This window comes from Saccopteryx leptura, chromosome 2 (assembly GCF_036850995.1).
Source record: "Saccopteryx leptura isolate mSacLep1 chromosome 2, mSacLep1_pri_phased_curated, whole genome shotgun sequence".
In the NCBI taxonomy this organism is placed as follows: Eukaryota; Metazoa; Chordata; class Mammalia; order Chiroptera; family Emballonuridae; genus Saccopteryx; species Saccopteryx leptura.
Genome location: NC_089504.1, coordinates 288,997,902 through 289,024,708, shown reverse-complemented (window position 1 = coordinate 289,024,708; position 26,807 = coordinate 288,997,902). Strand labels below are relative to the sequence as shown.

General features: G+C 44.9%; 1 protein-coding gene across 1 annotated transcript; it reads left to right on the top strand.

The window, feature by feature from the left end:
* The first annotated feature begins 5,637 nt into the window (after positions 1-5,637).
* LOC136393481 (protein S100-A15A-like) lies at positions 5,638-8,777 on the top strand. The gene is made up of 2 exons (XM_066366109.1): positions 5,638-5,959; positions 7,880-8,777. The coding sequence occupies exons 1-2, from the start codon at positions 5,810-5,812 to the stop codon at positions 8,054-8,056; spliced, it is 327 nt and encodes a 108-aa protein (XP_066222206.1). The 5' UTR covers positions 5,638-5,809; the 3' UTR covers positions 8,057-8,777.
* Positions 8,778-26,807: the final 18,030 nt, after the last annotated feature.

Sequence of the window (26,807 nt, the reverse complement as noted above, 5' to 3'; positions counted from 1 at the left end):
CTGAGGGGAATATGGGACTGTGAACTGGTGGTGCTGGCAGGAACCTGCATCCCACCCTTCACGGGATTTCTGGAAGAGGACAGAGGTCCGGGGCTTCTCCTGGTGAAAAGGAAAGGAGACAGTGAGAGCTGTGGATGTGGGTTAGGGTGGTGGGGAGAGCACTGCAGAGGTGAGTGGACAGAGCCCCTAAGAGCATCCACACCCACCCCTTCCTCATCCCAGCCCTGCCTCCACCTCCCCATCCTGGGATCTGGGACCTGGAACGGGGGGTGTGGGAGCATCCTGGTCACTAATCTGGTAAAACCTCAAGAGCGGGTGTTGGCTGGTGCTCCCACCCTTGTGAGTAGAGTGTCAATGGGAGGAGAGGAACCTCACAGCGCAGCTAGTGAGTTAGTAGCACACAGGGGCAGGAGTCAGAGTGTGAGCTGTTACACAGGCCTCTAGAGGCCAGGGCTGGAGACAGGGCCTGTTTGTGTGCTCATCGATCAGATATTCATGGAGCACCTACTGTGTGCCTCTGAGCACAATGAGCAGAGCAGACATCACCCCTCCTGCCCTCATGGAGCTGCCATTCCAGTGGGGAAGGGGCGGGGACACTTACAGAGCAGCCAGGCTTCCCTGAAGAAGGGGCCTGCTGGTCACACTGTTGTTCAAGCTCTGTTACAAAGACTTCTGCGAGCCCTTCTTCGGTGAACAGACATACCTCTGCCAGGACTGCCAAATTGAAGGGGGACAAGCATTAGGACTGGCTTCTGGGTGGGCAAGAGCTGGAGGCACAGGTCCCCGGGTTCCCACGGGGATGCTCTGGGCAAGCAGCGTGGAAGTCGAGGCCAGGCTGCAGACTCTCCTCCCCACGTCTCCCCCAGGGCCATCTCTTCCTTCCTGGGCCTCTGGATCCACCTGCATCTGGATGAGTTTTTTCAAACTCCCAGGATTTTGTTTCTGCTGACAGTGTTGGCTTACCTGGAGCTCTGACCTGGGGCACTAGCCCCACTGTCTCCTTTCACACCTTCAACACTTGAATCAAATGAGACCTAGATGGTGACTGAGACCAAGGGTAAGGAGGACTCAGGTGGCTTATGTGGCAGTGGGGAGCAGAGGGGAGGATGGTGGAAGGGAGGGGAGGGAAGGGGAGGGGAAGGGAGGGGAGGGGAGGGGAGGGGAGGGGAGGGGTGGGGAGGGGAGGGGAGGGGAGGGGAAGGCAGAGTAGGGGAGGGCATTGGACTGGGCAGGGCAGGAGAGGGGTGGGCAGAGGAGGGCAGGGGAGGAGAGGGGTGGGCAGGGGTGGGCAGGGGAGGGGAGGGGTGGGCAGGGGAGGGAAAGGGCCTGCCCACCCGGAGAAGAACTTCCAGAGACTGGGGTTCGGCCAGGAGCAAGGATTCAGCTCAGCTCACTCTTCCACCAGCTGGCCTGCCTTTCTAGAAGACTTCCTAGAGTGGATTCTTGAACTTCACCGTGGGTAGGAGAGATTTTCTATCTGTAGAAGGCATTCATGGTGATGATATGTTCTGTTTTGGACCTACAGAATCAGCTCTAGAGGAAGATGAAGAAACACCTGAAGAGGTGACATCAGCTCAAGTGTCCTCTCCAGAGCCAGAGCAGGCTCTGGGCACAGCTGTCACTGAACTGGAGGAGGCAGGGGACCCGCCCTCAGCCCCTGAGCAACTCCCTGGGGCTCCCATGTGGCCCTCAGTCCCAGGTCCTGAGCCTGAGCCTCGGCTGTGTCAGCTGCCAGGGCTGAGGGGGCTCCCCCATTCAGTTGTAGTTGTAAGGCTTCTGTGTTCATCTTATGTATACTAAAGTTGCACTGTAGTTTTTGTAGCATTTAGTTAAAAGAAAGTGTATTTTTAGTAAAATGTAATGACATGTTACTTAAAATAAAATTCAGTTTAATGAAATAGAATTGGACCCTGTGATCCTTCAAAATGTGCATTCTGGGGGCATTCAGGGCATTCGAACTTTTCCACGTGACATCACAACCACTCTCTAGTTCCAGCACGTTCTGTGTGGTTGTGGGCGGTGGTGGCAGCCTTCGTTAGCTGGGAGATCATTTCCGAGGTTGGCAGTGCATGGCTGTGGCTCAGGCAGGGGAGGTGGCATCCATTCATTCCTGTTTTTATTCCCCCCAGCATGTAGCACTCATGGCACATTTAAAAGCCATGTCAATATTAGGAAAGAGTTGGTGGTAAATGGTATGAACCTAAAATATTTCAAATGACTAATAGTAATGCACTAATAAAACAAGTTTTCATATATGTAAATAGATGATTTATCTGAGCTGGAGGTGGCGCAGTGGATATAGCATTGGACTGGGATGCAGAGGACCCAGGGTCAAAACCCCAAGTTTGCTGACTTGAGCACGAGCTCACCAGCTTGAGCATGGGGTCGCTGGTTTGAGTGTGGGATCATAGACATGATCCCATGCCTGCTGGCTTGAGCAAGGCATCACTCGCTCTGCTGTAGCCCCCACCTCCCTCTGTCAAGGCACATATGAGAATGCAGTCAATGAACAACTAAGGATCTGCAACAAAGAATTGATGCTTCTCATCTCTCTCCCTTCCTGTCTGTATGTCCCTATCTCTCCTTCTCTCTGTCTTTCTCTCTCTGTCTCTGTCACACACACAAAAAAAATAGGTGATCACTATTTACTCATTAAGGTCAGGCTAGCATTGACTTAGTGTGTGAGCAGATGTGCACAGCATAGTATTCATGAAAAGAGTAGCAGTTCTGGTCAAGATGGTAGTGTACGTAAACATGGTAGACAGCTCCTCCCAGAACCACATCAAAATTATAGCAAAACTACAAAACAACCATCACCCAGAACTGTTTAAAGTCTGGCCTGCACCAACACATCATAATTAAACTGTAAAAGGTTAAAATGGAGAGACAATCTTAAAAGCAGCAAGAGAAAAATGGACAGTTACCTATATAGGAGTCCCATAAGACTGTCAGCTAATTTCTTAACAGAAACTTTGCAGACCAGTAGGGAATATCGAGAAACATTTAAAGTGATAAAAAAAAAAACAATGACTTACAGTCAAGTTTACTCTCCCCAGCAAAGCTATCATTTATCTTCAAAGAACGGATAAAGAGATTCCCAGACAAGAAAAAGCTAGTTTATCACCACCAAGCAAGTATTACATGAAATGTTACATGGTTTTCTTTAAGAAGGAGGAGGCAGATGGCTCAGTGGTAGAGCATTGGCCTAGCATGCAGAAGTCCCGGGTTCGATTCCCGGCCAGGGCACACAGGAGAAGTGCCCATCTGCTTCTCCACCCCTCCCCCTCTCCTTCCTCTCTGTCTCTCTTCCCCTCCCGCAGCCAAGGCTCCACTGGAGCAAAGTTGGCCTGGGCGCTGAGGATGGCTCTGTGGCCTCTGCCTCAGGTGCTAGAATGGCTCTGGTTGCAACAAAGCAACGCCCCAGATGGGCAGAGCATCGCCCCCTGGTGGGCATGCCGGGTGGATCCCGGTTGGGCAAATGCGGGAGTCTGTCTGACTGCCTCTCAGTTTCCAGCTTCAGAAAAATACAAAAAAAAAAAAAAAGAAGGAGGAGGCAGAGAAATAGAAAGAAGAAGATGGAAAATATGAACAATAACAGGGCAATAAACACATATCTATCAACAATTGAATACAAAAAACAAAATAAACAAACAAATAAACAAACAAGCAGGATAGAAAGAGACTCATAGATACAGAGAACATTTTGATGGTTCCTAGATGGGAGGGGTGTTAGGGGGGTGGTGAAAAAGGCGAAAGGATTAAGAAGTACAAATTGGTTATTACAGAATTGTCATGGAGATGTAAAGTACAGCATAAAGAATACAGTCAATAATATTCTAATATAATTGTGTATAGTGTCAAGTTACATAAAGTTTAATCACTGAGATGTACACCTGAAACTAATATAGTAACATTCAACAATATACACACTTATTTTTTTTAAAAGACACTGGTTCTGAAGGAAAGAAACAAAGTGTAGTTATACCACAGTTGTAGAAGGAATTCATCCCTGTGTATTGTGGTGGTGTGCTGGGGGGGGGGGGGGTACAGTCATTTTTCTCCCAGATTAATCATAAATCAGGGTAAAGGGGGTGCAATACGAACCCCTCACTCAAAAAGATATGCATCAAAAATGAATTTTTTTTTGAGTGACAAATTATCATCTAGCAATTGTCCAAGGTCAAGTTGGCACACCAAATTCCTTAATTAGGTGGTTTCTAGGTGTTTATTTTTGTTATTTGCCTGTAGATAGTCCTGTGGTAAACATTTACCTGTTTATTGCTTTTTACCAATTACTTTCTTGGGATAAATTCCCAGGGGAATGATGGCTGAATCTGAGGTATTCAAAAATTCTCTGTGACTAGCTTGGCATTGCCAAATTGTTTTACTGTTTAGAAACTTGAGCCATTTGTTTTCATTTTAGTGTATTGATGAATCACTGCAGAAATAATTATGTTAAATAGTTGAAGGTTCACCCAGCAAACTGGAAAACGTTTGGCTTGGTATTTATCTATTTCTCTCAAACCTTCAGGGATGGGGAGATTTAATCACTGGTTCAATTTCCAGTCCTCTGGCGCCATCATGTGGGAGATTTACTCACCAGCCTGTGTGGCCCCTCCCAGTGGAGGTGCCTGGAAGGAGGTAGAAGGGAAAGGCCCATAGAAGCTTGAGATGGGGGGAGGCAGTGCACTGCCACCCAGAGGCCCACGTGGTCCCTGCATGGAGGCCTCTATTACAAAAGAGTCATCACCATATTGCACTCGAGTTTTTCCTTATAGTAAAGCTGTCTCTACCACTCGTCTCTCATCTCCCACCCAACACCCAACACATTTTAAATCCTGTGCACAGGAGAAAGTTGAAGCTCTAACCTGGCCCACAGGACCCTTCGCATTTGTCTCCATCCTCCTCTCGAGGCTGCTTCTCCTAACTTCTCCTCGTGAACCTTGTGGACACCGTCCTCCTAGCAGGCCACTCTCTTTCATACCAACAAGCCTTTGGCCATGACCTTCCCTCTGTCTGGAGTGCTTCTCCTTCATGCTTCTTGCAACAAAACCTTTTCTTCATGTCCCACCAAAAATATCACCTTCTAAGGAAGTCTTCCTCAACTCTCCAGGTGGACAGTGTTCTTTCCTGGGTGCCCAGGGTACCCTGTTCATGCTGCTAAGTTAGTCATGTTAACAGTGTGTGACTGTCCCCACACTGTGAGTCGGCCTCATGGCTTACTCATATTCCCCTGAGTCCTGGCACACTGTAGGTCCTGGAGAAATATTTGTTAGATGAATAAATGTGCTTCATGACTATGGAGTTTGGGTTCACTAATTGAAGGAGGAGATCCAAGGTTGATATAGCTAAGTGTGTGCCTGCCCCACCCAAGCCCAGGAGCAGGGTGGATGAGCTGTTAGGCAGGGAGATGGACAACCCTGTGCTCCCGGCTGATTCGAGATGCTTCAGATCAGCTGAGAGGGAAGGTGGGTCTCTGAACTGGGTTGTTAATCTTTGGAAGCAAGTGCCATGTGATGTCATCTTAGGAATGCAGTTAAGGCTCAGCTGTGCTGCTGAAGAACCCCTGTGGAGTCACAACACTGGCTGCCCGTGACTGAAGGCACTGAGGATGGGAAGGGAGGGGCCCTGAGACAAAGTGGGCAGGAAGAAAGGGGCAGAAGATGCTTAAAGGGAGGGCCCTCTGCTAGGGGCCAGCCCAGAGGAAGTGCTGCTCTCTCCACCCAGATTCTCCCCTGTCCCCAGCTGCTCTGCCCCCACATTCCAGAGTTGGCTTCTGTCCCTCTGCCACCAGAGAAGCCCAGCTGCCATGATGGACACACCAGTAGAGGAATCCCTCTTCCAAATCATCCACAGCTTTCACCAGTACGCAGCCCAGGAGGGGGACGTGGAGACCCTGTCCCTGGAGGAGCTGAAGGCCCTGCTCATGGACAATGTGCCCCGCTTCATGGAGAGCTTGGTGCGTGGGGCCTAGGGTCAGGTGGGGATGAAGTTGAGGTTGGTAGTTGGGTGGAAGTGAGGGCTTTGGTACAGGGAGCCATTTCCCAGGAGGATCTGAACTTGGGGGTGGGGGGTGCCGAAGGCAGGAGCTGCAGGAAGATAGGCCTTGGCCGGTTTTATCTCCTCAAACTCCCTGCCTGGCCCCACTGCAGTCCAAGCATCACTAATCCCTGAAACTCCATCCCAAACCCAAACTTGTTTGTTCCTTTGCTTGTTTTGCTTCCTGTGAAAACAAATCCTAAACCATCCCTTTGCCCATACGCCTTTCAGTCATGACTCTGCCCCAAGTGGCCCTTTGAATCCAGCCTCTTCTTCTGAGGTCTAGCATAAGTCTGCCCACACCCAAGTGTGGGGAAGATAGTTGGGTTAAGTGGAAGGAGGAGGGAGGAGGGTAGTCCTCCCCTTTCTCCCCCTCCACGCTGAGTCTCAGACCAGCCTGGGGCCCTGCTGGGAATCCAGGCTGCTCAGACACCCTCCCTGCTCAGGCCTGCGAATCTTCTCTGCCTCAGGCCCAGCCATGTGATTCCCGGGCTCCCTAGGGACTGCAAAACCAGCCCTACCCTCATTGCTGTGCCCTGGGCGTCTCTGAACCATCAACTCTAGAGGACTTCACATCCATGCCCTGACTCAGGGCCACTGCATGTCTCCCTTGCCCACCTTTGGGGACATCAGAGGACAGTCTTCTCCTGGGCTTATTAGTGGGTAGCCATGAGGGTCACAGAAGGAGGGCTGGGATAACTGTGTTCAGTCCCTTATTTCTAGGGAGACCTTTTCCCTTCCAGGGCCATTTGCCTATATCACAGGGTTGTGCTAAGACTGCCAGGCCCTTCCACTCCCCTGGGTATGGGGATTCAGTGATGGACACCTGGGCACGGAGCTCACAGATGGCTGCCTGAGCCAGGTGGGCTGGTGAGGGAAGCCTGGGAGAGCCTGCCCAAAGCAGGAAGCTTCCGTGTCCTCAGGTCAGCCAGCTGTGTGCAGACAATATGAAGTGGCTTTTGGTGGGTGGTAGCGGGAACCAGAGGGTGCCTACCTGCCCTTGGGGTGAGGGCCATTCTCCAGGCCCACAGCTGCTTACAGGGACTTCCTCCCTGAGGCTCTCAGGGCTGCACAGTGGGTTCCCTGCCACCAGCCAGTCCTGCTGAAACCTGCTTCACTGCCCTGCCCTGGGGCTCTCACCATCTCCGCCTACCCTGTCTCCAAGCTGCGTCTGACCCCTGACTTCCTGCTGTCCCTTCCACCTCAAAAGCTCCTTTCCTCTCCTGTGCCACCCCCAGCCCTTAGCCCTCAGGGTCACCTGCTCCGGGACATCCTGAACAGTCCCAGGGCCCATGACATTGTACTCATGCTGCACCTTCCGTAGGACAGAGGCCAATTGTCATGAACATTTCCTAGACAGATGTCACACCATGCAGAAATCTAACAGCACTGAGTGCTGGCCTTGCAATGGTGCTAGACATGCAGACATGAGGGACAGGGGGGCTCTGCCTTGGACAACTAGCCCTGTGAAGCCCCCAGGCTGGACTGTCCCTGCAGGGCAGCTCCTAGTTCAGCAGGGAAGACAGACTCAAAGAGCCACCAGCAGAGGGCCCGGCACTCAGACCTGCTCAGCCACTGCAGTCAGTCAGCCCGCGAGCAGTGCCCAGTCTGGACCATCTGTCTGCCCCACACAGCCCAGGTCAGGTGCCCAGCACCCTCTGCCTCTTCTGCCTGATGGTGCAGCACACGGTGTCCTGTCCCCTGAGTGAGCCAGAAGCTGTTTCCTGCAAGCCCCTGACAGGGAGGGCCACGCACAACTCCTCTGTCCTGTTTCCTCACCAGCGGGAGGTGGAGAGCTCCCAGTGCCTGGGAAGTGGCTGACCCTCTGCCCACTCCTCAGGGCCGGAAGGAACCATACTTCATCACCGAGCTGTTTCGGGCAGCTGACAAGGACAAAGACAACCAGATCGGCTTTGATGAGTTCCTATACGTCCTGGGCAAGCTGCTGAGGGAGTACCACCTGCAGTACCACCGGCAGCTGTGCGCCCACCACTGCACCCAGCACAGCCTCTACTAGAGGGAGCATAGCAACTTTGGTGACTGTCAATTAAGGGAGTCTTCCTGGAGGAAAGAAGGGTGGGTCTGGTTTTACTAATAAAAAATGATGATAGATGTGGGTGTTACTGACTCAGAGTTACTTGTGACTAACTGATCCAAGTCCTCCTGTGGTCCCGGGCCCCTCCCAGCTGGACCTACCCTGCCCAGTCACTGTGTTGTCTATTTTTCTCTCTCTCTCCCCCTGGGAGCCCAGGAATCTATGGCAGAATGTCTCTGGGAAAGCCTCCCTTGCCTCAGGCCCGGCGAGGGCCCATCTTGGTGGGTGTCTTCTTTCAAGATGATCTGAGAACCCATGTCCTGTAATCACTGTAGTGGAAACAATATGTTTTAAAAGAATGATGCATGACTACCTTCATTGCTGTCCTGTGCAAATGTTTGATGGGGGTGATTTAAGAGACTTGGTTTGACTGTTTTCCCCAACTGGGCCTGTGTGCCACAGAAGGCAGCAGCGCCTTGTGGGCCGAGCAGGAAACTTTTTCTCTGATCAGTCAAACTCTGACGCAGGATTTTCCCTGCTGCTCCCTGGGTGGGACCCCATCCAACCCCTTCCACACTTGCCAGTCTGCCAACACTTGCCTTTTGGGGCTCAGCTGTGCCCCACCACCTTCCCTCTGGTCCTTCCTGCCCTCCATGGGGCCTGAACTCCCTGGTGGAGGGGCATGAAGTGACTGAGTGGATGAATGCCAAGGGGTCTGTGTCCAATGGTGTGCAGGGTCGGAGACATGGCTGGGCACTGTGGGACAACCCTCACATTGGGAATCAGACAACTTGTGTGTGCTGGTCCTGTTCACCCACTGAGCCTCAGTGTCCTCATCTGTGAAATGGGGATGTTATTTTCTCAGAGGGTTACTCTGAAGGCTGGCCTAGAACATTCGTGTGCTTATTGAGCATAGGGAGCCACACTGAGCAAGCTCCCGCTAAACTTGGCTGTTATTTTATTATATTGTATATGAAAATGTAAAATGCTGTGTAGTCACATACAAACTGGATCTTATTTAAGTGGGGGACTGTATGTTTGAGGCCCATCAGCAAGTGTGTAATTTGTGTCTGACCTTGATTAAATGGGTTTCTAAGTGGTTGTTTCTAAGTCCCATCCATTATTTCCAAAACAAATCCAAGGTGCCCTGAGAGCTGTGGTGAACTCCCCTGGGCCTTGGGGCTGTGGTCCCCAGTGCAATGCTTATAGCTGTGTGTCACTGCGGCTATCGGCCACCTCCTCACATGGCTGTGACCCGGGCCGGCCACGAAGCCCTGCCCAGCACAGAGCCTGCAGGCGCTCGGTAGGCTCTGTGGGTGAAGTAAGGCCTGTGTCAGAGCACTGAGCATGGCCCCTGGCACACTGGGAGTGCGAAACAAATGTTTTTTGAATGAGTTGTGCAAAACACAGTATAAAATATAGCAAATTTGGATAAAATCATAACAGAGCCTCTAAATGGAGAAGAGGGGAAGACATCATCAGCCATCTGTGAGGCCGAATTGCTCCACAGAGTACACATTTGAAGGTGAGATAGAGATATCCTGGCATTCCCGTGTGATGAGAACACACCTCCTTCAGCTTCAGGGACACATCTTTTAGGCTGGAGGGCAGGGTGGTTCAGTGGGAACTCTTGACTTGGGTGATCCATCTCTAATACTCACTAATAGATGCCCTTGAACTAATCTTTTAACTTCTCTACTCCTCACTTTTATCATCTCTAAAATGGAATAATATTGTATAATAATGCCTACTCTACTTCCCCTCTGAGGGGGTGGGTAGCATAAGGAGGGAGGGATGGAAAGAGAAATAGATTAGAGTAAAAGGACTTTAAAAAGTTGTAAAAAGTGGTCCTGGCCAAGTGGTTCAGTGGATAAAGCGCCATATGGTGCAACAGAGGTCATGGGTTTGACCCCTGGCCAGGGCACAAACAAGACCCAATGAATGAGTACACAACTAAATACAACTACTAAGTGGAACAACGAGTTGATGCTTCTCTCTCTCCCCTTTTCTTCCTCTCTCTCTGAAATCAACAGAAAAACTAAAAAAAGAAAAAGAAAAAGTTACAGATATAAGACACCCCTGAAACTAAGCATAAAGAGTAACTAATTCTGGGCTGTTTGCTCAGGGCCTTTGGATGTTTCCAGTAACATCTTTATAAAAGACACAGAGATGTTCTGGTAGAGAATACAGGCATGAGGGAAGGTGGTGGGTGTGGTTTCCATGCCAGGGCCCCAGGGCTTGATCTGTCCTGAATTTTTTCAGTCCTCAGTAGGGGTGGCTACTAAGAGTCTGGTGGGTATCACCTCTGAAACCCAGAGATTTGGTTTGCCCACAGTCTGGACAGTTTCTACTGAATTTCCCATGAGGTAGAAGCACCAGTCATATTCTTAGGAAAGTGCAGGGATCGGGGGGAGTTCTGGCCTCAACACCAGACAACTGAGTCCCTGTCAACCACTGAGTCGTTTCAGCCCCCTGCTTCCTGGCCAAGGCTGCTTACTTCTTAGCAGGGCCCAATTTCCATAGGATAGAGGGTAAGAGAGGTGCCCAAAGGTGAGGCAGTTGCTTTCCCTCAGGCTGATGCCACACAGAGGAGATTGTTCCACCCAAGAAAGATGGTGACTGCAGTATTGGATAATGATTCAGCACAGGGGTTCCAGTGGCTGTCCCCCATAGTGTCCCCCCTCCCTGGGCCACCAATCTCACACTTTCCTCATGCAACTCTAGTCTTCTCAGCCCTCCCTCCATCAGACCCCAGGGTAAGTTGTTGTTAACCAGGTTTTCAGAGTTGGCCTTTTAATAGGTTGCCTGCATCACTGAGATTTCCCATCTCTTTCTCACAGACAGAAACCTTGGCTCTTTCACTGCCAAGTCTATGTGGGTACCTCTTCTAGGCCAGATGCCTGAGGTTTAGGACCCACATCTCTAGGGGCATACCTCCCCACAACTGAGATGTCCCTCGGGATCCTCAGCCACTGCTCCATCCTGGGAGCAAGAGCAGCCCTTTCACATCTCTACCCTGACTACCAGTCTCAGGGTGGCTTCTTCTGTGAATCCTTGGTTATAGGCTCCTCTTCCTTTGGTCCTGAATTGGTTTTTCAGGATGATTGTTCTTAAATTTAGTTAAAACTCCAGTTTGTTCCTGGAAGCAGGTAAGTGGAACATCTGTCCACCTACTCTGCCACCATCTTGGATCAGTTTCTCTTTATTTTCTTTGTGTTTTGCCACCTAAGCACATACCCTTAAACATTGCTATTTTGCCAGATTTTGAAATTTTCCATGAACGGAAACATCTTCTATATATTCTTGTGTTAGTACAGTATTTAATTTATAAGCTCCCTCCATGCTATAGTATGTACTATGTTTTTATTGTTGTATAGTATTCCCTCACATGAGTGTAACATGATTTCCTATAACTCTGCCTCAGATACCACATGCTTTTTGTTTTTCGTTTTGTTTTCCTTTTGGATGTTTTTCAGCTCAGGTGACCCTGGATTTTGACCTCTGGCCTCATGGTCCCCTAAGATTCTACCACCTTATCTGATGAGATATATGGAAAGGGCCCGGGGTAGGCCCTAGTTGTGTTAGTCTGAAGGTGTTAGGAAATAAGAAGGGGATGAGCCTCATGACACAAAACCCAGGTCCCAGGGACCAACTTCAGAATAGCCTTGTTGGCTGTCAAAAACTTTAGTTTTTGCAACTATTGTGACTAACAACCAAGTCACACTTCCACTATCACTCACCACCACGAGAAGGGCTATAAGAATCTTCCATTCCCTTAGCCAAAAAAAGGCCTTTGGCACATTGAGCTACACATCAGGTCATATTGACTTGGAACCATCTCTAAAGCTTTGGTTATCTGGAAAGGATAACCAAAGATTGTTCTGATCACCCAACCAGGCTTTGAAGAATAACAGCTAATAATAATTAAAGAAAACCACCCTTTATGATCAGCACTGTGTTAGTGATTTAGGTTCCTAAAGTAGAAGTTTAGATTATTGTTCCCCTGTCTGAGAGTACGGCAGAGCAGGCTGGAGCACTGAGCATTGCACTGGAAGAAGCAGAGAGACAGACACAATCACTAGCCTGACACAGAATCAGAGGAAGTGAAAGATCCATAGAAAGTGTGGTCTGGGCAAAAGAACAGGTTTTTCTTTGAGGAGCAGAGCTGGTCTGGTGCTTCTGGCCAGGAACTTTGGCTGTGTTTTACCAGCTTCCAGGACATGGAGCCCTGCCCAGATTTTCCACCAGAATCCCAGTGCCGGCTGCCAGTACCCACTCCACCCAGGCCAACTCACCCTGAACTTTTGTTTCATCACAAGCCCATGTATATATTCAATGCTAAAATTTATCTTTTAAGTACTGTTTTTGTTGCATCCCAAAAAGATGTTTTGATAAGTTGTATTTTCATTTTCATTGAGACATCTTCTTTGATCCATGTACTATTTAGAAGTGTTGTTGTTTTATTTGTAAAAATTTGAAAATTTTCCATCTATATTTCTATTATTGATTTCTATTTTATTTCCACTGGGATCTGAGAGCATACATTCTATAATTTCTATTGTTTTAAATTGACTACAATGTGTTTTAATGGCTTAGAACCGGGGTCGGGAACCTATAGCTCGTAAGCCAGATGTTGCTCTTTTGATGGCTGCATCTGGCTCGCAGACAAATCTTTAATAAAAAATAATAATGTTAAAAATATAAAACAGCCCTGGCCAGTTGGCTCAGTGGTAGAGCGTCGGCCTGGCGTGCAGAAGTCCCAGATTCAATTCCGGCCAAGGCACACAGGAGAAGCGCCCATCTGCTTCTCCACCCCTCCCCCTCTCCTTCCTCTCTGTCTCTCTCTTCCCCTCCCACAGCCAAGGCTCCACTGGAGCAAAGATGGCCCCGGCGCTGGGGATGGCTCCTCGGCCTCTGCCCCAGGCACTAGAGTGGCTCTGGTCGCAACAGAGCGAAGCCCCGGAGGGGCAGAGCATCGCCCCCTGGTGGGCAGAGCGTCACCCCCTGGTGGGTGTGCTGGGTGGATCCCGGTCGGGCGCATGCGGGAGTCTGTCTGACTGTCTCTCCCCGTTTCCAGCTTCAGAAAAATACAGAAGGAAAAAAAATATATATATATATATAAAACATTCTCATGTATTATAATCCATTCATTTCCTACCACTCATGTTCATGGTTGCGGGTGGCTGGAGCCAATCACAGCTGTCCTCCGAGACAATACCAAATTTTTATTGGATAATGCCTAATGTACACAGGTTGTTTTATGGCTCTCATGGAATTACATTTTAAAATATGTGGTGTTCATGGCTCTCTCTGTCAAAAAGATTCCCAACCCCTGGCTTAGAATGTGTTTCTAGTCATTGCCCATGTTTCTTGCAGTGTTTTTCTGTTTTTTCATCTTTTATTCCTTTTTCTGCCTTCTCTGGTTTTAAGTTGAACATTTTATATGGTTTTATTTTCTCTCTTCTCTTAGCATATTAATTATACTTTTTATTTCTTTAGTGGTTGCCCTAGAATGTACAATATATATTTACAACTAATCTGACAAGATCGGGCATGTTCAGGGTGGTATGGCCATAGACAATTTACAACTAATCTAAGTCCATTTTCAAATAGTAATATTCCACTTCACAGGTAGTGCAGTTACCTTGTAATAGAGTATTTTCAATTCCTCCCACTTCCCCCTTATTGCATTGCTCTCATTCATTTCACTTACCCATAATCACCTATGTTATAATACTTAGTAATTTTGAACATATTGTTATGCTGTCAATTAAGAGTAAAAAAAAAGATGTATGTCAATTATACCTCAAAAAATGTTTTAATTTATAAATAAAAAGATTTTATTTTATATTCACTTATTCCTTCTCTAACACTCTTTTCTTATGTAGATCTGAGGTTCTGACCTACATATTTTACTTCCCTCTGAAGAACTTCTTTGAACATTTATTTTAAGGCAGGTCTACTAGAGACAAATTTATCTGAGAAAGTTTTTATTTCTCCTTCACTTTTGGAGAATAGTTTCACTGAATACAAAATTCTATGGTGCTGAGTTTAAAAAAAGAAAAACTCTTTAAACACTTCACTCTATTCTCACTTGCACGGTCTCCGAAGATAGAAGTCCAAGATAATTCTCATTCTTGTTCCTCTATAGATAAGGTGGAAATTCTCCACCCTCTAATTTCTTTCAATATTTTTTCTTTGTGTTTGATTTTCTGAAATTTAAATATGATATGCCTAGGTGGGGGGTGATATTTATCCAGCTTGGCTTAATGAGCTTCCTGGGTCTGTATTTATCATTAATTTTGGAAAATTCTCAGCAATTATTTTATCAAATAATTATTTATTCTGTGCCTTTCTCTCTTTCTTCTCTGTCCGATATTCCCATTACATGTTATGTTATACCTTTTTGTAATTGTCCCACAGTTCTTGTATATTCTGGGCCTTCTTTTTTTTTTTTTTTTTTTTTTATTCTTTTGTCTCTTTGCTTTTCTATTTGAGATATTTCTATTGACATATCTCCAAGTTCACTGATTCTTTCCCCAATTATATCCAATCTGTTGATGAACCCATTAAAGGCATTCTTCATTTTTATTACAATGTTTTTTACTTCTACCATTTTCTTTTGTTTTTTTCTTACAGTTTCCATCTCTCCAGTTACATTACCTTTCTGGTTATGCATGTTGCCTGCTTTTTTCATTATAGCCCTTAGAATATTAATCATAGTTATTTTAAATTTCCAGTCTGATCATTCCAAAATTTCTGTCATATCTAAGTCTTTCTGGTTCTGAAGCTTGCTTTATCTCTTCAGGTCACATTTTTCAACACACTTCATAATATTTTTGTTGAAAACTAAACATGATATATTAGGTAAAAGGAACTGAGGTAAATAGGCTTTAAATGTGAGGCTTTATATTTGTCTGGTTAAGAGTTAGCCTCTAGCCTGACCAGGCGGTAGAACAGTGGAGAGAGTGTTGGCCTGGGACACTGAGGACCCAGGTTTGAAACACTGAGGTCAACAGCTTGAGCATGGGCTCATCCAGCTTGAGCACAGGCTCACCAGCTTGAGTGTGGGGTTGACAGTTTGATCATGGGATCATAGACATGACTCCATGGTATCTGGCTTGAAGCCCAGTGTCACTGGTTTGTAGCCCAACGTCACTGGTTTGAGCAAGGGGTCACTGGCTCTGCTGGAGCCCTCTGGTCAAGGCATGTATGAGAGGCAATGTATGTATGAGAGGCAATGTATGAGGCAATGTATGTATGAGAGGCAATCAATGAACAACTGAAGTGACACAACTTCAGGAAGTTGTGCTTCTCATCTCTCTCCCTTCCTGTCTGTCTGTCCCTACCTGTCTCCTCCTCTCTTTCCTCTTAAAAAATAAATTAGACTATGAACTATAAAAACAGTAAAGAAACATTTCTTTTCTCTATCTCTGTCTCTCTCGCCCTCTCTCCCTCCCTCTCATTCTATTTTGTCTTTGTATCATTATAAACTCATGGTTCACATATTTAATGTGTCTTAATAAATAGCTGGTTCTTTTCCTTTATTACATGACCTCATTAATCTTTGATTTATGGTCCACCAACATGTCCAAACTCATTTTGTCTATCTTCTGACCCAGTTTCATGAAACTTATTTGTATTAATTTAGTTAATATATCTACTATTTTTTCTAACTTTAATGAACTAGAGGTCAAGAAAACTTCTGTTAGCAATGTCAATTGGTTAACTATCCTAGAGGAAGATCTCATATACCAATTAATTACCAGTGAATCTCTGGGGAATTGAAGATCAGTAATGAAATTGTCAGGAATAAAAAGAACAATGTTAAAGAAAAGTGAATTTTGAATGGAGATTTTTTTCTAAGTTGCTCAGTTTGCTCTCTGCCCCTCAGAGGGTGGGAAAAACCCTCCAGGTCTCAAGCCAACTCTCATCTCTGACTTGGTTTCACTTCCAGACTTCCTCTGATTTGTACTCTCTCACAATCATTTGCCCTGGACCATCTGACATCTTTTCCATTCCACCTTTTCCTTAGCATTCCCAAGCTCTTCCAAGGACCTGCCAATCTTCCCCAACATTACCCTAATGCTTACCACCTTAGTCCTGTCACACCTGCCAACCCCCATTGACTCCAATAATTTACTTGCTTATTCCTCTATTGTTTGCATTCAAAAACAAAACTAGATTTTGCATTACTTGTTTTTAAAGTAATACATACTCATCGAAATGCAATCAGTGCCTCACCAGGTGATGGTGCAGTAGATGGAGTGTCAGACTGGGATGTGGAGGATCCAGGTTTGAAACTCTAAGGTTGCCGACTTGAGTGCAGGCTCATCTGGTTTGAGTGCAGGGTCACTGGCTTCAGCATGAGATCATAGACATGATCCCATGGTCACCCAAAGGTCAATGGCTTGGAGCCCAAGGTTGCTGGCTTAAGCAAGAGGTCAGCACTCTGCTGTAGCTCCCCAGTCAAGGCACATATGAGAAAGCAATCAATGAACAACTAAGAAGCTGCAACAAAGAATTGATGCCTCTCATCTCTCTCCCTTCCTGTCTGTCTGTCCCTATCTGTCCCTCTCTCTGTCTCTCTCTCTCTGTCAGAAAGAAAGAAAGAAAGAAAGAAAGAAAGAAAGAAAGAAAGAAAGAAAGAAAGAAGACAATAAGGAATCACAGAAGCTAGTCCAACACAATTTGATCATTCAAAGGTGTATCCTTGCCAAATATTTTCTGTATATTTTCACATGAGAAGTAATTTAACAAAAGAAGTCAATATACATGCATGCTGCACCCACATTCTTCACTTGTCATTATTTTATTCATTCAAAAATATTTTTAGGCCCTGGCCGGTTGGCTCAGTGGTAGAGTGTCGGCCTGGCATGCAGAGGTCCCGGGTTCAATTCCCGGCCAGGGCACACAGGAGAGGCACCCATCTGCTTCTCCACCCCTCCCCCTTCCTCTCTGTCTCTCTCTTCCCCTCCCACAGTGAGGCTCCATTGGAGCAAAGATGGCCCGGGTACTGGGGATGGCTCCTTGGCCTCTGCCCCAGGCGCTAAAGTGGCTCTGGTTGCGACAGAGCGACGCCCCAGAGGGGCAGAGCATAGCCCCCTGGTGGGCAGAGCGTCGCCCCCTGGTGGGCGTGCTGGGTGGATCCTGCTCAGGCGCATGCGGGAGTCTCTCTGACTGTCTCTCCCCATTTCCAGCTTCGGAAAAATACAAAAAATATATATATATATTTTTAATTGTGTCAAGCATATTTCTAGATGCTGACCATTTCCAAACAATAAGCATAGATTTACATCATTATTTTTAATGATACAAAGTATTCCAACAGCATAGTTGTCCATAATTTGTTTAACCAATACTTTCTGATTAGACTGCCATTGAGTTTCGAATATTTTATTAGAATTTTTTAAACACTGCACTGGGACAGTGATGGATTTATAAAAAGAGAATATACCATAAGCAAGAAAGAAATTCAAGTCTCACTGTCTCAAAGCAAGAAGAAAAGACTCCTATAGAGGACAGTAAAAAATTCGAGTCAAGAGAGTGCAAGGAGGCAGGTGATATGAAAAAGCCATGTGATCCAATACATCAAACAAGATATGCCCAACAGCCTAACCAGGTGGTAGTATAGTGTATAGAGCAACCACCTGGGACACTAAGGACCCAGGTTTGAAACCTCAAGGTCATCAGTTTGAGCTTGGGCTTATCTGCTTGAGTGTAAACTCACCAACTTGAGGATGGAGTTGCTGGCTTGAGCATGGGATCATAGACATGATGCCATGGTCACTGACTTGAGCCAAAAGGTCGCTGGCTTGAGCCCAAGGTCAGTGGTTTGAGCAAGGGGTCACTAGAATGGCTAGAGCCCTCAGGTCAAATACATATGAGAAACAATCAATGAACAACTAAAAAAAGTGCCACAACTATGATTTGATGCTTCTCATCTCCCTTTCTGTCTGTCTCTCTCTCCTCTCTATAACACAGACACAAAAAAGATATGCCCAACAGTTCATGTTGATATCTCTGGGCAGGATGAACTCAGGTTCTTTAGTACCTCTCAAAATTACAAGATATTTTTGAAAAAAGTCATGACTTTAGTTTGAAGAATGAATTTAAGAGGACCTCCACCTTGAGACCAGGAAAATGGCGACAGAGTAGGCAGACGTTACAACTCCCATCTCCCAAAACCAAAGTGGATTACAACTTAACTTAGAAACAATCACCTTGAAAAACCAACTTTGGACTAAACTAAGAGGAATCTATAACCAAGTATCACCAAAGAAGCCACACCAAGACTGGCAGGAAGTGCAGAAATGCAGAAAGGGCTGCCCTGCTCCCAGGAGTGAGAGGTGGCCTGGAAGGTCTCTCACGGCAGGGTCGACTGCCCCCAGAGCTGTGGACCCTCAGCCCTAGACCAAAACTCCAGCCTGGAGCCCAGAGACTAGAGGAGGCATACAGACAATATTTAGCTGAAAGAAGAGCCACATTACTGTTTGCGAGAGGGAGACAGAACTCTCAGTCCCAGGCTCCGTCTTAAAGGGACCATGTGAAAAACTTCATTCACAGACACTTATCCAGGGCTCTGGGAGTAGGAAGCAACGAGAGGACTGGAGTTATGAGAGGAGAGTATAGTCTCCAGAGCACAGGGAGAGACTGTGGGGGACAGTCACCCTGATGCCTGCACTGGGCCATGCCTCAAAGCTAAAATGGCCATTTTTCCTAGAAGAACCAAGCCAGCAAAGGGAAACAATTACCTCTCCCACCATAGTCTCTCCTGCTCTAGTCAGTGCAAAGAGATGCTTAGAAGCAGGGGACACATCAGGGACACAGGTATTGAGTGCTGAGTTCTGGGATACACCCCCCCAAACTGCTGAGTACCCTCCAAAGGGTGGGAGGGCCCAGCTGTGACAGGTCAAGGTGTTCGACCCACTCAGTGGCGGGGGATGGAGCCCAGCAGCCCATGCAGCAAAGGTGAGGGGTGGATCCTGGAGAGGCTTCTGGCACACCCATGCCCATGGGAGACAGAACCGAGTGGGCAAGGTGTCCTGCATGCCTGCAGGGGACAGAGCCCAGAGAGGGGTCTTGCGTGCCCATGGGGGGTGGAGCCCGGAGAGGCACCCCACATGCCTGTGAGGGGCAAAGCCCGGTGAGGGAATGAGTCCCCCACCCTGTGAGGCAGCCCCATGGGGCAGCCCAAGCTGCAGCCCGTGAGCCAGTGCACCTGGCAGTGTCAGTGCCCGAGTACCTGAGGAGGCAGCAGCAGCAGGGTGTTGGCAGAAAGAACACACCTCACCTCAGGAATAGAGAGGCCACACACACTGGCCAATAGTAGATACAAGCCAGCCTAGAAGTGCACCTGATATTTAAATGGCATCAGGGCCCAGCAGAGGCAGCAAAAAATTGTGGATCACTTATAGCTCCAAGAAGGTTGCTAAGGGCCAGTCATCACCAGTGACCCCGATTAGTCTGCACCAGGTTCTGGCTAGGAAGGTCCAGGACTGGTACATCCAGCGGCCAGATACGGAGAGCATCAGCTCAGGACCTAACAACCCTAGGTAGAATGATATCTTCAGGAAAGGTTCCTCACACCTGACCCAGCTAAGACATAGAAAATGCTGACACAAATAGCAAAGAGAGCAGTAGCAGCAGACAAGAAGCCCACAGTGAATTACAAATAACAGCTGAAGCCAACCCAAGAAGATCTAGAAACAATACAACTGAAAGCTGGAGGCAGACAACACCAACCCTATACTCAGCTAGTTACAAAAACAACACATCCAAAGGAGCAGTCTATACAGAGACAAAATGGAAAGACAGAGAAATGCAATTCAAATGAATCAACAAAAGAAATCCCCAGGAAAAAAAAAACTGAATGAGATGAAAATATCCAAGATACCAGATGCAGAGTTTAGAATAATGATTGTTAGAATACTCAAAGATCTTAGAGCAACAATAGATGGACAAAAGGAACACCTAAACAAAGAGATAGCTGGCATCAAAAAGGACACTGAGAAAAAGACCTAGAAGATGACGTCAGAGTAATGGCGGGGTAAGAGGCGATGCCGATGAATCTCCCCCAAAACTCAACAAGATCTTCAACCAGAAACAGAAAAACCTATGCTTGGAGCCTCCAGATGCTTCACAATACACCCGAAGGTATGGTTGAGTGAAAAATTGGCTAAATATATAACCAACCTCGAAGGAATTAGGGAGTAAGAAATGCTCCGCCTTCCTCACTAACCTAAACAGGGTGGCTTTCTCTGGTAACTGTGAATATACAAACTGAGGCGGGCAAAGGGGGTGAATAGATCAAGGCCGTGGCACAAACGGCCGAACCAGGCTGTGGCACGGAGATCCAAGCCGAGGAAAAACTGATCCTGTGGCAACCCGGGCAATACAAGCTAACACTCGCGCCAAACCCAAACAAAGAAAGACAAGCGGGGCAGCCATTTTACCCGATCTCCTGGTCCGTGCGCACAGCTACTGAGCGAGAGATTTCTTCCTAAGCCCCGGGAGTGGGTGCCTGTGTTACCCCACAGAGAGGCAGAGTCAGGGGCCTTTCTGTGGGCCGAGAGCAGAGTCTCTGGGTGGCCCCAGCGCCCTGGGAGAGCCGCGCATGGGAGGGAGCGAGAACTAATTCCAATGGTGGAAATTTTCCGTGCTGGTGGGGGTTTCACTCAGAGGGAAACGCGGCCGGCCTCATATCCTGGTTTGCGCACGCAGATAGTGAGTGAGAGATTCTTCCGAGTACCTCGGCAGTGCACGCCCGTGTTATCGCACAGAGGGGCAGAGTCAGGGGCCTTTGTGTGGGCCAAAGCGAAATCTCGGGCCGCCCCAGCACCTTGCAAAAGCCGCGCACGGGGACAGAGCGAAAGCCAATTCCAACGCTACAACTTTTCCATGCGGTTGGGGGTTTCACTCAGAGCGTGAGACTGCTGGCCGGATATCCTGGTCTGCGCACGCAGATACTGAGCGAGAGTTTCCTCCAAGCACCCCAGAAGTGGGCGCCCACCTGTGTTACCGGACAGAGTGGCAGACAGAGCCAGAGGTCTTTGAGTGGGCGGAAAGCCCGCCTGATTATGCTAGCAGCTCTGACTGACTGAGCCTTACCCAGAGCCCTGTGCTGAGTGGGAATAGAGTGGGGAGTGGCCAGCTCTTTGAGCCTCTTACTATCCAGGTAGAGGCAGCAGCAACCCCATAGCTGGATTATCAGGCTACTAATTGAGGAAGGAAAGACTAGGAGAAAGCTCCAGGAACACGGACTCTCTCACTGTCGGAGCCTATAAATGCTAATGAGCCTCGACTGCCAACGAGACTAAAGCACAATACATGACATTGCCATAGAGACTTATCAACTGCAAACCTCTACCTAAGCGTGCTAAAGGGGCAGAACCCGGGGTACAGAGTCACCGACCAGGAAGAGGGAGAGAAAAGAAAAAGCAAGAAGATAACCTCTCAAAATCAAGAATAATCTGCAGACTTTATAACCTATCCCATTTTATTATATTTCTTCGTCTGTTTCTCTTATCTTCATTCTTGATACTTTTTTTCCTCCTCCAATTTGGCCGATTAACTCTCTGCCGGTCTTACTCTCTCCTCTCCTTGAACTACACTACCCATAAGTGTTACATCTCCCATTATCTTTTCTCTCCTCTTCCTTTCTCTCTAGGAGGGTTGCACTCCAAAACCCTTAACTCTCTCTCTCTCTCTCTCTCCTTTCTTTTTTCTTCTTTTAGTGGTTCCCTCTTTTTTTCTCTCTCTCTCTTTCTTTTCTCCCTCTATATTAGTTTCTTCCTTTCTCCTTTACATCTCCTCTCATTCAAACCTCAATTACAAACAAATTATCTTATCTGGGACTCAAACTTATGTTTGTGGCATTTTGGGGGGTTTTTTCTTCACCTTTTTAACTCACTAGCAGTGCTCCCAATCCCTGGCTCTCCATTTTATCGAGTTCTTGTTCCACTAAATACAATAGTAATTTTTTAATTTGTCCCCCCATTTTTCTGTTTTCCTCTTATTCCTCTCATCATAACTCTTAGACAACCAAAACCTAAAAGCAAATCATTTTATACTTGACCCAAATTTTTTGCTTATTTGCTTTTTGTGGGTCCATTACCCCTTTTTTTTTTCTTTTTTTTTCTTTTTTCTTTTTCTTTTTTTTTTCTTTTTTTTTTTGCCCCTTTATTACTTTTCCTCAATTCAGGCCCTCCATCACAGGCATTGTTTGTTATAATTCACAGTTCACCACAAGATTTTCTCAAGAAAGAGGGGAGAGGAGAGGAGAGGAAAAAAGAAGGGGGAGAATAATTTCCTTTTTTTAAAATTTTTATGTTATTTTATTTTTCTTTATTTCATTATTAATTTTTTTAAAAAAAAACAACTCTTTTCGATTGTTTATTTTTTTATTTTTTTTAACTTTTTATTCTTTATTAAATCTCATTAATACTATCAACAAAACCACCCTCAGATGCCATTAAGGAAGAGAAAATTGAATATCATGGATACAAAAGAAAGAGAGGTAACACAGCTAGATGAGAAAAAATCTATGGAGAAAAAATTTAATATATTGGAAACCTTGGAGCTAAATGACAGAGAATTTAAAATAGAAATCCTAAAATTCCTCCGAGATATACAAGAAAACACAGAAAGGCAATTTAGGGAGCTCAGAAAACAACTCAATGAACACAAAGACTATATGTCCAAGGGAATTGAAACTATAAAAACAAATCAAACAGAGATGAAAAACTCAATTCACGAGCTGAAAAATGAAGTAACAAGCTTAGCTAATAGAACAGGTCAGATAGAAGAGAGGATTAGTGAAATAGAAGACAAGCAACTTGAGGCACAACAGAGAGAAGAAGAAACAGACTCAAAAATTAAAAAAAAATGAGGTAGCCCTACAAGAATTATCTGACTCCATCAAAAAGAATAACATAAGAATAATAGGTATATCAGAGGGAGAAGAGAGAGAAAATGGAATGGAGAACATACTCAAACAAATAATAGATGAGAACTTCCCAAGCCTGTGGAAAGAACTAAAGCCTCAAGTTCAAGAAGCAAACAGAACTCCGAGTTTTCTTAACCCCAACAAACCTACTCCAAGGCATATCATAATGAAATTGACACAAACCAACATCAAAGAAAAAATTCTGAAGGCAGCCAGGGAAAAGAAGAATACAACATATAAAGGAAGGCCCATTAGATTATCATCAGATTTCTCAACAGAAACTCTACAAGCTAGAAGAGAGTGGACCCCAATATTTAAAGTCCTGAAAGAGAGAAACTTTCAGCCATGAATACTATACCCATCAAAGCTATCCTTCAAATATGAAGGAGAAATAAAAACATTCACAGATACAGAAAAGATGAGGGAATTTATCATCAGAAAACCTCTACTCCAGGAATTACTAAAGGGGGTTCTCCAATCAGATACAAAGAACAAAAAAAAACAGAGCCACAAGTAAAAGCTCCAAGAAGAACACAATAAAACCAAATTTAAACTGTGACAACAACAAAAAGAAAGAGGGGGAGAAGATGGAGATTAACAGTAGCAAAGGACGATGGAGTGCAAAAGTACTCACAAAATAGTTCACTACAATGAACAGGGTAGGGACCCTTTTCATTACTCAAAGGTAACCACCATTGAAAAAACCACCACAGAAGCACATGAGATAAAAAAGATAGCAACAGAGGAAAGATGTATGGAATACAACCAAATAAAAACAAAAGATAGAAAAACGAAAGAGAAGGATCAAACAAGACACAAAACTAACAGAAAGCAAGATATAAAATGGCAATAGGGAACTCACAAGTATCAATAATTACACTAAATGTAAACGGATTAAACTCACCAATAAAAAGGCACAGAGTAGCAGAATGGATTAAAAAAGAAAATCCAACTGTATGCTGCCTACAGGAAACTCATCTAAGTAACAAGGATAAAAACAAATTCAAAGCGAAAGGCTGGAAAACAATACTCCAAGCAAATAACATCCAAAAAAAAGCAGGTGTAGCAATACTCATATCTGACAATGCTGACTACAAGACAGCAAAAGTACTCAGAGACAAAAATGGCCATTTCATAATGGCTAAGGGGACACTGAATCAAGAAGACATAACAATTCTTAATATATATGCACCAAACCAAGGAGCACCAAAATATATAAGACAGCTACTTATTGATCTTAAAACAAAAACTGACAAAAATACAATCATACTTGGAGACCTCAATACACTGCTGACGGCTCTAGATTGGTCATCCAAACAGAGAATCAACAAAGACATAGTGGCCTTAAACAAAACACTAGAGAACCTGGATATGATAGACATCTACAGGACATTTCATCCCAAATTGACTGAGTATACATTTTTCTCCAGTGTACATGGATCATTCTCAAGAATTGACCATATGTTGGGCCACAAAAACAACATCAGCAAATTCAGAAAAATTGAAGTTGTACCAAGCATATTTTCTGATCATAAAGCCTTGAAACTAGAATTCAACTGCAAAAAAGAGGGAAAAAATCCCACAAAAATGTGGAAACTAAACAACATACTTTTAAAAAATGAATGGGTCAAAGAAGAAATAAGTGCAGAGATCAAAAGATATATACAGACTAATGAAAATGACAATACGACATATCAGAATCTATGGGATGCAGCAAAAGCAGTGATAAGAAGGAAGTTCATATCACTTCAGGCCTATATGAACAAACAAGAGAGAGCCCAAGTGAACCACTTAACTTCCCACCTTAAGGAACTAGAAAAAGAAGAACAAAGACAACCCAAAACCAGCCGAAGAAAGGAGATAATAAAAATCAGAGCAGAAATAAATGAATTAGAGTACAGAAAAACTATAGAAAAAATTAATAGAACAAGGAGCTGGTTCTTTGAAAAGATCAACAAAATTGACAAACCCTTGGCAAGACTTACCAAGGAAAAAAGAGAAAGAACTCATATAAACAAAATCCAAAATGAAAGAGGAGAAATCACCACAGACACCGTAGATATACAAAGAATTATTGTAGAATACTATGAAAAACTTTATGCAACTAAAATCAACAACCTAGAAGAAATGGATAAATTCCTAGAACAATACAACCTTCCTAGACTGAGTCAAGAAGAAGCAGAAAGCCTAAACAGACCTATCAGTAGAGAAGAAATAGAAAAAACCATTAAAAACCTCCCCAAAAATAAAAGTCCAGGCCCTGGCGGCTATACCAGCGATTTTATCAAACATTCAAAGAAGACTTGGTTCCTATTCTACTGAAAGTCATCCAAAAAATTGAAGAAGAAGCAATACTTCCAAACACATTTTATGAGGCCAACATAACCCTCATACCAAAACCAGGCAAGGATGGCACAAAAAAAGAAAACTACAGACCAATATCTCTAATGAATACAGATGCTAAAATACTAAACAAAATACTAGCAAATTGAATACAACAACATATTAAAAAAATAATACATCATGATCAAGTGGGATTCATCCCAGAATCTCAAGGATGGTTCAACATACGTAAAACGGTTAACGTAATACACCATATCAACAAAACAAAAAAACAAAAACCACATGATCTTATCAATAGACGCAGAAAAGGCTTTCGATAAAATACAACACAATTTTATGTTTAAGACTCTCAACAAAATGGGTATAGAAGGAAAATATCTCAACATGATAAAGGCCATATATGATAAACCATCAGCTAACATCATATTAAATGGCACAAAACTGAAGGCTTTTCCCCTTAAATCAGGAACAAGACAGGGTTGTCCACTCTCTCCACTCTTATTTAATGTGGTACTAGAGTGTTCTAGCCAGAGCAATCAGACAAGACAAAGAAATAAAAGGCATCCATATCGGAAAAGAAGAAGTAAAGGTATCACTTTTTGCAGATGATACGATCCTATACATCGAAAACCCCAAAGAATCCACAAAAAGACTACTAGAAACAATAAGTCAATACAGTAAGGTCGCAGGATACAAAATTAACATACAGAAGTCAATAGCCTTTCTATATGCCAACAATGAAACAATTGAGAACGAACTCAAAAGAATAATCCTCTTCACGATTGCAACAAAAAAAATAAAATACTTAGGAATAAACATAACAAAGAATGTAAAGGACTTATATAATGAAAACTATAAACCATTGTTAAGGGAAATTGAAAAAGATATAATGAGATGGAAGAATATACCTTGTTCTTGGCTAGGAAGAATAAATATAATCAAGATGGCTATATTACCCAAAGCAATATACAAATTTAATGCAATTCCCATCAAACTTCCAATGACGTTTTTTAAAGAAATAGAGCAAAAAATCATCAGATTTATATGGAACTATAAAAAACCCAGAATAGCCAAAGCAATCCTAAAGAAAAAGAATGAAGCTGGGGGCATTACAATACCTGACTTCAAACTATATTATAGGGCCACGACAATCAAAACAGCATGGTGTTGGCAGAAAAATAGACACTCAGAGCAATGGAACAGAATAGAAAGTCCAGAAATAAAACCACATAGATATAGTCAAATAATTTTTGATAAAGGGGCCAACAACACACAATGGAGAAAAGAAAGCCTCTTCAATAAATGGTGCTGGGAAAACTGGAAAGCCACATGCAAAAGAATGAAACTGGACTACAATCTCTCCCCCTGTACAAAAATTAACTCAAAATGGATCAAAGATCTAAACATAAGACCTGAAACAATTAAGTACATAGAAGAAGACAT

Excerpts from the sequence above, each read along its gene's own strand:
- LOC136393481 (XM_066366109.1), top strand. The coding sequence starts at position 5,810 with ATGATGGACACACCAGTAGAGGAATCCCTCTTCCAAATCATCCACAGC. Across the intron at positions 5,960-7,879 it reads CCCGCTTCATGGAGAGCTTG|GGCCGGAAGGAACCATACTT; the intron begins GTGCGTGGGGCC and ends CCCACTCCTCAG.